The 10,797-nt window shown below is 42.1% G+C and overlaps 1 protein-coding gene across 1 annotated transcript in view; it reads right to left on the reverse strand.

Moving 5' to 3' along the window:
- KMO (kynurenine 3-monooxygenase) overlaps nt 1-3,092 on the reverse strand; it is an 866,528-nt gene extending 863,436 nt beyond the window's left edge. The window contains exon 1 of the mRNA XM_044291809.1: nt 2,966-3,092. Coding sequence (XP_044147744.1) covers nt 2,966-3,022 — 57 coding nt within the window. The 5' untranslated portion in view covers nt 3,023-3,092. The remainder of the gene's footprint in view (nt 1-2,965) is intronic.
- Nucleotides 3,093-10,797: the final 7,705 nt, after the last annotated feature.

Genomic DNA, 10,797 nt, shown 5'->3' on the forward strand with positions numbered 1-10,797 from the left:
GAAGGAAAGCGCATGAATTGCGCTGACAAGGTCGCCAACACTTTGTCACGGCCAGCTCCTCTGAGGGCCTATTCTTTCCTATTCTCTCCCTCACAGCAGTAGCATCCTATCCCTACACTAGTAAGAGCAGAGTGACGTGCAGCGCTACGTAACTCAAGCTTATATAGAGGCTGGTTCACATGCTGCACTGGCCAATCACAGCCATGCCATTAGTAGGCATGGCTGTGATGGCTTCTAAAGGCACACAAGTTAAACACTTGTTGATAGGCCGCTCTGCAGCCTTTCAAAAAGCACCATTAACTCACCGAACACCGAACTGGAAACTGAACTTTTACTGAAAAGTTTGAGTTCGGGTCCAGAGTCCAAAAATCCTAAAGTTCGGTACGCACCCGAACTTTACATTTCGGCTTCGCTCAACCCTAGCTTTATATATATATATATATATATATATATATATATATTGTTTTTCCACTAATGCATGCCAAAAAAGGGCTTTAGAACATATAACTGCACTGCTGAACGGCAAATAACCCCTTATTTCTTCCACTTATACACACCACAAAAGGCTTTAGAACATATAACTACACTGCTGAATGGCAAATATATATTTTATTTTTCCAGTAATATACGCCACAGAGGGCTTTAGAACATATAACTGCACCGCTGACCGGCAAATATATTTTTTCTTTTTCCACTAATACACGACAAAAAGGGCTTTGGAACAGGCAAGCTTACCCTTCGGCCCTCCAGCTGTTGTAAAACTACAACTCCCACCATGCCCTTCTGTAGGCTGATAGCTGTAGGCTGTCCAGGAATGATGGGAGCTGTAGTTTTGCAATAGCTGGAGGGCCGCAGGTTGAGCATGCCTGCTTTAGAACATATAACTGCACTGCTGACCGGCAAATATATTTTGCATTTTTCTACTGGAGTGTAATAATAATATTACAGGTTATAGCTTCTAGAGAGGGGTCGTTGATCCAGGGAGTTATTCTGATTGCCTGATTGGAGTCGGGAAGGAATTTTTTATTCCCCTAAAGTGGGGAAAATTGGCTTCTACCTCACAGTTTATTTTTTGCCTTCCTCTGGATTAATTTGCAGGATTACAGGCCGAACTGGATGGACAAATGTATTTTTTTGGCCTTATGTACTGTTACTATGTTACTAATACATGCCACAAAAGGCTTTAGAACATATAACTGCACCACTGACCGGCAAATATATTTTTTCTTTTTCCACTCATACACGCCACAAAAGGCTTTACAACAGATAAACTGCACCGATGAGCGGAAAATGTATTTTTTCTTTTTTCTATAATACACGCAACAAAAGGCTTTCTAACAGATAACTGCACCGTTGAGCGGAAAATATATTTTACTTTTGTCACTAATACACAACAAAAAGGGCTGTAATTTTAACACTTCACTACACAACGTCTAATAAGCCCATTTTTTCCACTAATACAAGCCCAAAAATAATTAAAAACATATAACTGCACGACACAAGGGCATATAAGACGTAGAAATATTTCTGTGTAATAAACCCTGTTATCACCGGTATCAAACTTTCACCCTAATAAAAATGCTTTGCTGGAAAACAGCTGTACAATGGCAATTCGGATCCCCAGTCAGTGCAGCAAGGTATAATTAGATTGTTTCTATTACCCAGGCTATCACCTCCCAAACTGAACCCTGTTCAACAGAATTGCTGTGGAATAATTCCTCCATATCCTTTCCCTAACCCTAAGTTCACACCTGAGCGTTTTACAGCGCGTTCCTACGAGCTGTAAAACGCTCAACAAGGAGAAGTCAATGCTTCCCTATGGGAATGGTTCTCACCTGGGCGTTTTACAGCGCGTACGATCGCGCTGTAAAACGCCAGAAGCTCAAACAAGTTCTTGAGCTTTTTTCGGGATTTTTGTCGCTCGTTCTCGATATTCGGGAACGCGCGACAATGTGTGTTCGCCTGTCTCTGTATGTGCGATTGTAAACGCCGGTACAATCGCGCATACAGAGCGCTCCTTTCAGAACGCTCAGGTCTGAACCCAGGGTAAACCTTGAATAGTCTTTCCCTGCACTTGTAAATCGTTTTTTTTAGCACAATGATGTTTTTCTAACACTGTCCCTAGCGCCTGCAGACATCTCTCCCTGCACTAAGTACACTGGTAAATGGCAGACCCAGATGAAATGGCACATCACAGGGCTGGCTGACTGCTGATTGGATGCATGCATGGCATTATGGGTGATCTCGCCTTCCCAGAGATCCTTTCTCCATGTCCTTACACATGCAGCAGCCATTTATTTTTATTTTTTTATGCGATTCGGTACAATGAAGTGTGAGGAAATTCGGCTTCGGTGCCTAATCAAACTTTTCCTGAAATTTGGATCACACAATATATGCACCAAAATCTGCAGATTTTGTCATGGATTTTTATACCCTTTGCATTGTAATGGGCAAAATCTGCACTGATAATCTGAAAAAACCATTGACATACTGCAGATTTGAAAATCTGTACTGCCGGTCAATTTCCACATGAAAAATTTCCACAGCATGTAGATGTGATTTTGATCATTTCATTTACTTAGCTGATACTGCATTCCTGTATATGTGTGCATATGGCCCTAGAGTTATCTACTAGCACGTATTATATTCTGCCAATGTTTCCTTGTAACTTTCACAGAACAATTATGTGAAACAAAAATCCAGGTACTGTAATTGGAACCACTGTAGTCATTTTTAAATACATAAATATACTGCATGTTGTTCTTATATTTTATTTAACTATGTATTTTGTTTAATAAATCTAGAGTATATGTAAGTGATCTGTGTTTATTTATATTTTGTCAAACTTGTTCCAATATGCCCTTTATAGTGAGCACTGTCATCCCATAAACAAAATCCAACAAAGAAAAAAATATATATGTAAATGAGGGCATATAACAAATATTCACTTCTAATTACTACTTACCAATCCACCACCAATAATGGAAATTGTTTTCTGATTTGAAGATTTTTCCATGATCATGAGTGCAAAGATTTTGCTGTGAGCTTTAAGCTACAATAACGTTAAACTAAGAAGTAGAGTATTATGTGACCCCTGCTAACTGCTAAAAGAATTTCAAAACTGCTGACACATTTCTGAGCAAAGTCTATGTTTGCCTATTAGTACAAATAAAGTAAGCTAATGTTTAATATAAGGTTAAAGGGGTTGTCCGGGATTGTGGACATTGTTGTATTAGTACCAGAGTGACATATATATGTCACACATGCATGACCTACCTGCACCACATATTTCTGAAGCCCCGTTTTGATACTGCAAATTATTGGCCGGAAGTGACAATTTTTGTAAAATGAGTGAAGTACAGGGTCCCTTACAGGCAACGAATCCTCTTCTTCCGGCTTCGCAGGGAGCCCGGTGACATCACCGTCAGTCTAACTCATTATGCAGAGCGTACGGAGGGGCGGGAACTAGGTTTGCAGACATTGCATTAAGCCACACCCCTCCGGCCTGGTGACGTCACTGGGCATGGATCTTTCTAATGAATGGAGGCAGAATGAAGACAGAGCTAGGAGGAGTTTATGGGTGTAAATATGGGGGAGGAATATATGCTACTGGAGGCAGGATATATATGAGGGGGGGGGGGCGGATTGATGGGGGAGTGGACGATGTGCGGCAGGAGAATATGTATCATAGGGGCGGGTGCAGGGACGAGTTGAAAGACAGTAGAAACCAGGAGATGCCGTACTGCGCTGGGACCCACAGTGCAGTGCGGCAGGAAGTCATCACAGAAATAAACATTCATGTCAACAATCTGTGGGGGACCATAGGAGCCATGCAGCAGGTTAAAAAATACCTAAAAACATCAGGGGAATCTTGATTCGGCTAGTAATAGTGAGTAAACTATATTTGAAGAAATAATTTTGATCCCGGACAATCCGTTTTAAGACTAATGTTCAGCAAAGCATTTGATGCAGAATTTGGTCCGAAGTTTAGGAAAACTCAGATTGTAAACAAATTTTCTCATGCTGGATCTGGATAGATTGGAGGCTTTGGCAGATAAATGGCAGATGAGGTTTAAGGGTCCATTCAGACATCCGTATGTTTTCTTTCCAGATTTACAGTCAGTTTTTTTGCGGATCCGTGTTTCCGCAAAAACCTTTAGTTTTTACAAAAGTGCATCAGTTCTATGTTTCTGTGTTTCTGTTTTTCTGGGGGGAAAAAAAGGAGGAGGAAGAGATGTTGCTAGGGTACCAATAAAAAAGATGTATAAAACAGAGGACATGTGCTAGTACAGGCGCCATTTTATTGTGCTTTTGGTGTCATTAAGAGCTGTGTAAGAAACCTCTGCTTGGCTGGAATAGTTTTCTTCCAATTTCTCAGTGATCATTATGGCAGAAGACATGGATAACGTACTATTTCACTGGATTCTCTCTCAGTGATTCAGACAAAGAATTGGGGAGGAAGTGGAGACGGCAGTGGCTCCATCCCATTGTTGCTCAGCGCCTTCAGAAAGGACAATTTCACAAGTTATACAAAGATCTGCAACGTGACCCCATAAAGTTCAAAAGCTATTGCCGGATGTCCAGATTTGATCATCTGCTGGTCTCTCTACATCCTGACCTTAATTTCCTGGACACCAGCATGAGGCATAGCATATCTGCTGAACAACAGTTGATTGTCACCTTGAGGTAAGTGAATGTGCTATTTTTATATACTATATATTGAATAGCAATATATGAAGATGAAAGTTAGAACTAATGTTGTTGTTTTTTAGATTCCTTGCTACCGGGGACTCATTTGCTTCTTTGCATTTTGAGTTTCTCCTTGGAATCTCTACAATCTCTGGGATTGTCTGCCATACCTGCAAAGTTATATGGCAGCGTCTCAGAGAAGTGGTGATGCCCACCCCCAAGGCAGAAGATTGGCTACTTATTGCCGAGGGATATCACTAATCTGCGCTGTTTCCTAACTGCATTGGGACACTGGACGGTAAGCATATCTGTGTGAAGAAGCCGCCTCACTCCGGGTCCCGGGACTTCAATTACAAGCAGTATTTTTCTGTAGTGGAGGTGGAGGACCCTTGACGTGGGCTTGCGGGGTGTGTTTTTTTGTAAAAATCCAATTTTTTTTATTTATTTGGTGTAAATACCTTCTAATGCCTCATTTTGACTAAGGCCTTTTCACACTTGCGTTGTCCCGCGTGTACTCCACTTGCCGGAATTACACGCCGGATCCGGAAAAACGCAAGTGTACTGAAAGCATTTGAAGACGGATCCGTCTTCAAAATGCTTTCAGTGTTACTATGGCATCCAGGACGCTATTAAAGTTCCTGGTTGCCATAGTAGGAGCGGGGATCGGGGGAGCGGTATACTTACCATCCGTGCGGCGTCAGAGCGCCCCATGCGCATGGATGACGTGTCATGCGATCACGTCATCCATGTGCCTGGGGCGCCCTGATGTCACTCTGGAGCACCCCGGGAGCCGCACGGATGGTAAGTATACTGCTCCCCCGCTCCCCACTACACTTTACCATGGCAAACAGGACTTTAGCGTCCCGGCAGCCATGGTAACCATTCAGAAAAAGCTAAACGTCGGATCCGGCAATGCGCCGAAACGACGCTTAGCTTAAGGCCGGATCCGGATCAATGCCTTTCAATGGGCATTCATTCCGGATCCGGCCTTGCGGCAAGTCTTCAGTTTTTTTGGCCGGAGCAAAAAGCGCAGCATGCTGCGGTATTTTCTTCGGCCAAAAAGCGTTCCGTTCCGGAACTGAAGACATTCTGATGCATCCTGAACGGATTTCACTCCATTCAGAATGCATTAGGATAATCCTGATCAGGATTCTTCCGGCATAGAGCCCCGACGACGGAACTCTATGCCGGAAGACAATAACGCAGGTGTGAAAGAGCCCTTACATCTATTAAAATTTATGTTTTATTTTTTACTATTTAAATTCATGTATGTCCTCACAGCTAAACACAAACATGCCCAATTTTTATTAATAGAAATGGGATATGTCTGCCTTCTATGCAGGCCCGCAATCCACAAATATTAAACTTCTATGCAGAAAAGGTAAGTATATCAGATCATCAGCAGGATAACAGGTCGAACTGGATGAACAAATGTCTTTTTTCGGCCTTATGTACTATGTTACTTTGTTTAAATCCAAATGCACACGTCAGACACGAACTAGAGGGGTCGTTGACCAAGGGAGTTATTCTGATTGCCTGATTGGAGTCGGGAAGACATTTTTTTATTCCCCTAAAAGTCGGGAAGACATTTTTTATTCCCTTAAAGTGGGGAAAATTGGCTTCTACCTCACAGTTTATTTTTTGCATTCCTCTGGATCAACTTGCAGGATGACAGGCCGAACTGTCTTTTGTCCAGCCTGAATTCCTGCTGAGTGCAGGATCGCACACGTTCCTGTGCATGAGGCCTACACTCGTATAGATCAGTGCAACCAATGAGGCTGTGCGCTCCTTCACTCAGCAGGAATCCAGACCGGTATCTCATGGTCCATGTTACATGGACGTGTGCATTTGGCGGACAGGCCCCCTTGATGCTCTCTTTTGACATGTGCTTGATCATACATTGAAAAGGCAATTTTTTTAAAAATAATCACAATGCCGGGCAGATGCTTCTGGCAAGCAGTGTGTTTGATGACATCAGCGGCTCTGATGGGCTGGCTTCAGCACTGCCCTAGCCTTTTTAGATAGGTCAGTGCAAAAGCATGCACATTACTGCTGGTGACGTCACCAAACACACTACTTGTCAGAAGCATCTGCCCGGCAGTGTGATGCCCTTTATGTGCACAATCAAGCTGCCAGGGTGACTGTCGGGTTCAGCTCTGAACCAAAAATCTAAAATGACATTTTGGAAGAGAAAAAACACATATGCAATTGAAACAAGATAACAAAGATTTAGTTAAGCCAAAAATAAAATAATTATAATTCAAATAATTCCCTGAATATGGGCCAGGGGTGTGCAGTCTGTTAAGATGGGAATGAGGAGTTATTAAGTTGAATCTTTTGTCTCTGCTTTTTTCTAAGTGAAGCACTTCATGTGGCTCTGCAGGCCCCGTAAATTCATCAATTACCATGGCCAACGCAGAAAGGCACATTGTTTGCAGTTCTTCTGGCACACGGAAGGAGCGAGCCCTTTTAAAGCTGCTTCTTCCTTGGCGTCAGACCTATTCCGGTTTAGATACTCTCTAACCATCATATCTACCTGACCACGGAGATCTAACCCGGAATCGGTTATGACCCAGCTACGAGACCCTGGTGTATTTAAATCTCATTTAGCATGTCTTTCAGAAAAGTTTCTCCTGGGATTCGAACTCACAACCTTTCACATCAGAGGCAAGGCATTTACCCACACAGCTATGAGAGCTGTATAACCAGTTATTTAAAAAAAAAAAAAAGACTTCTACTGTAGGTAACTTTGATACCTAGTGTACATACACATGACAGCTGCCCCAGCACACTGTGTATGGATGTAGCAGAGCTGGGTGTGTTGGGGAAACTGTCATGTGTATAGTTGTACAGGTATCAAAGTTATCTACAGTAGAAGTCATATATATATATATATATATATATATATATATATATGTGTGTATAACTGGCTATACAGCTTACATAGCTGTGTGGGTAAATGCCTTTCTTCTGATACAGAAGGTCATGGGTTTGAATCCCATCTTAAACTTTTCTGAAAGACAGGCTAAATAAGAACACAAGCACCAAATCTTCATCACTAGAGGCTGGTGGGAACACAGGAAGAGGAAGAGGCCTGCATCGCATCGCTGACATGGAGGTAAGTATAAAAGTTATTTTTTATTTTTATTAAATACTGGACTGTTACTTTACTGCCACGGGGGAGGGGGGCTATTGGCACCATGATACTGGCACATCATGGAGGGGGGAGGAGAGAGGCACTTGATACTGGCACATTAGGGGGCAGGGGTAAAGGATGGCACTATGATATTGGCACATGGGGGGGGCAAAAAATGGATATGAATCATAAGGGGCAGAAATGTGAAATGATGGTGGGGGGGCAAAAAATGGATGTGAATCATGAGGGGCGCCAAAAAGTAGATTTGCTTGTGTTGACAAAAATCCTTGCACCGGCCCTGGATAGGTGTATAGTGTGAATCCAGCACAGTAGTGTGTGTGGTGTATGTAGCAGAGCTGTACACTAGAGGCTGGTGGGAACACAGGAAGAGGAAGAGGCCTGCATCGCATCGCTGACATGGAGGTAAGTATAAAAGTTTTTTGTTTTTTTTATTAAATACTGGACTGTTACTTTACTGCCACGGGGGAGGGCGGCTATTGGCACCATGATACTGGCACATCATGGAGGGGGTAGGAGAGAGGCACTTGATACTGGCACATTAGTGGGCAGGGGTAAAGGATGGCACTATGATATTGGCACATGGGGGGGCAAAAAATGGATATGAATCATGAGGGGCAGAAATGTGAAATGATGGTGGGGGGGGGGGGGGGAATGGATGTGAATCATGAGGGGCGCCAAAAAGTAGATTTGCTTGTGTTGCCAAAAATCCTTGCACCGGCCCTGGATAGGTGTATAGTGTGAATCCAGCACAGTAGTGTGTGTGGTGTATGTAGCAGAGCTGTATGCGAACAGAGGAATGTATAATGTGCACAGCACAGCTGTGTATGTAAAATGTGTAACACAGTGATATATAATGTGCCACTCAGAGCTGTGTGTGTAAAATGTGTAACACAGTGATATATAATGTATCACCCAAAGCTGTGTGTGTGTGCGCATGTAGCATACACTACGTGCAGAATTATTAGGCAAATGAGTATTTTGACCACATCATCCTCTTTATGCATGTTGTCTTACTCCAAGCTGTATAGGCTCGAAAGCCTACTACCAATTAAGCATATTAGGTGATGTGCATCTCTGTAATGAGAAGGGGTGTGGTCTAATGACATCAACACCCTATATCAGGTGTGCATAATTATTAGGCAACTTCCTTTCATTTGGCAAAATGGGTCAAAAGAAGGACTTGACAGGCTCAGAAAAGTCAAAAATAGTGAGATATCTTGCAGAGGGATGCAGCACTCTTAAAATTGCAAAGCTTCTGAAGCGTGATCATCGAACAATCAAGCGTTTCATTCAAAATAGTCAACAGGGTCGCAAGAAGTGTGTGGAAAAAAAAAGGCGCAAAATAACTGCCCATGAACTGAGAAAAGTCAAGCGTGCAGCTGCCAAGATGCCACTTGCCACCAGTTTGGCCATATTTCAGAGCTGCAACATCACTGGAGTGCCCAAAAGCACAAGGTGTGCAATACTCAGAGACATGGCCAATGTAAGAAAGGCTGAAAGACGACCACCACTGAACAAGACACACAAGCTGAAACGTCAAGACTGGGCCAAGAAATATCTCCAGACTGATTTTTCTAAGGTTTTATGGACTGATGAAATGAGAGTGAGTCTTGATGGGCCAGATGGCTGGATTGGTAAAGGGCAGAGAGCTCCAGTCGGACTCAGACGCCAGCAAGGTGGAGGTCGAGTACTGGTTTGGGCTGGTATCATCAAAGATGAGCTTGTGGGGCCTTTTTGGGTTGAGGATGGAGTCAAGCTCAACTCCCAGTCCTACTGCCAGTTTCTGGAAGACACCTTCTTCAAGCAGTGGTACAGGAAGAAGTCTGCAAGGTAAAAAAAACATGATTTTCATGCAGGACAATGCTCCATCACACGCGTCCAAGTACTCCACAACGTGGCTGGCAAGAAAGGGTATAAAAGAAGAAAATCTAATGACATGGCCTCCTTGTTCCCCTGATCTGAACCCCATTGAGAACCTGTGGTCCATCATCAAATGTGAGATTTACAAGGAGGGAAAACAGTACACCTCTCTGAACAGTGTCTGGGAGGCTGTGGTTGCTGCTGCACGCAATGTTGATGGTGAACAGATCAAAACACTGACAGAATCCATGGATGGCAGGCTTTTGAGTGTCCTTGCAAAGAAAGGTGGCTATATTGGTCACTGATTTGTTTTTGTTTTGTTTTTGAATGTCAGAAATGTATATTTGTGAATGTTGAGATGTTATATTGGTTTCACTGGTAAAAATAAATAATTGAAATGGGTATATATTAGTTTTTTGTTAAGTTGCCTAATAATTATGTACAGTAATAGTCACCTGCACACACAGATATCCCCCTAAAATAGCTAAAACTAAAAACAAACTAATAAAACTACTTCCAAAAATATTCAGCTTTGATATTAATGAGTTTTTTGGGTTCATTGAGAACATGGTTGTTGTTCAATAATAAAATTAATCCTCAAAAATACAACTTGCCTAATAATTCTGCACTCCCTGTAGTTGTGTATGTAAAATGTGCAAAAACCCTGATGCTCTCAAAAAGAGCAAGCAATATAAAACATTGTAGTTTGATACCTTTTACCCCTTAAATACCGGGCCCATTTTCATTTTTACATAAGCCCTCATATGACTATGTGAATGGAAAAATAAAAAGATTATGGTTAATTTTGTGTGGGACAAGATGCATTTTTTAAATGTCGCCACTTAATTTACCATGTCTTGTATCAGAAAGCAGGAAAAAAATAAATTCTTTATGGGCTAAAAAAATATATATAACACACACAATTCCGCCAAGGTTTTTGAGGTTTTGGCATCACGGCGTTCACAAAAAATGAAGTTTTTATTCTGCGTCTCAATACGATACAAAACTTGTATAGTTTTTATTTGGTTTAATTACTTAAAAAAATTACTTTTCTATATTTCGGTCTATGTGAGGGCTTGATTTTGTGCAAC

The sequence above is a fragment of the Bufo gargarizans genome, chromosome 4 (assembly GCF_014858855.1).
Source record: "Bufo gargarizans isolate SCDJY-AF-19 chromosome 4, ASM1485885v1, whole genome shotgun sequence".
Taxonomy (NCBI): Eukaryota; Metazoa; Chordata; class Amphibia; order Anura; family Bufonidae; genus Bufo; species Bufo gargarizans.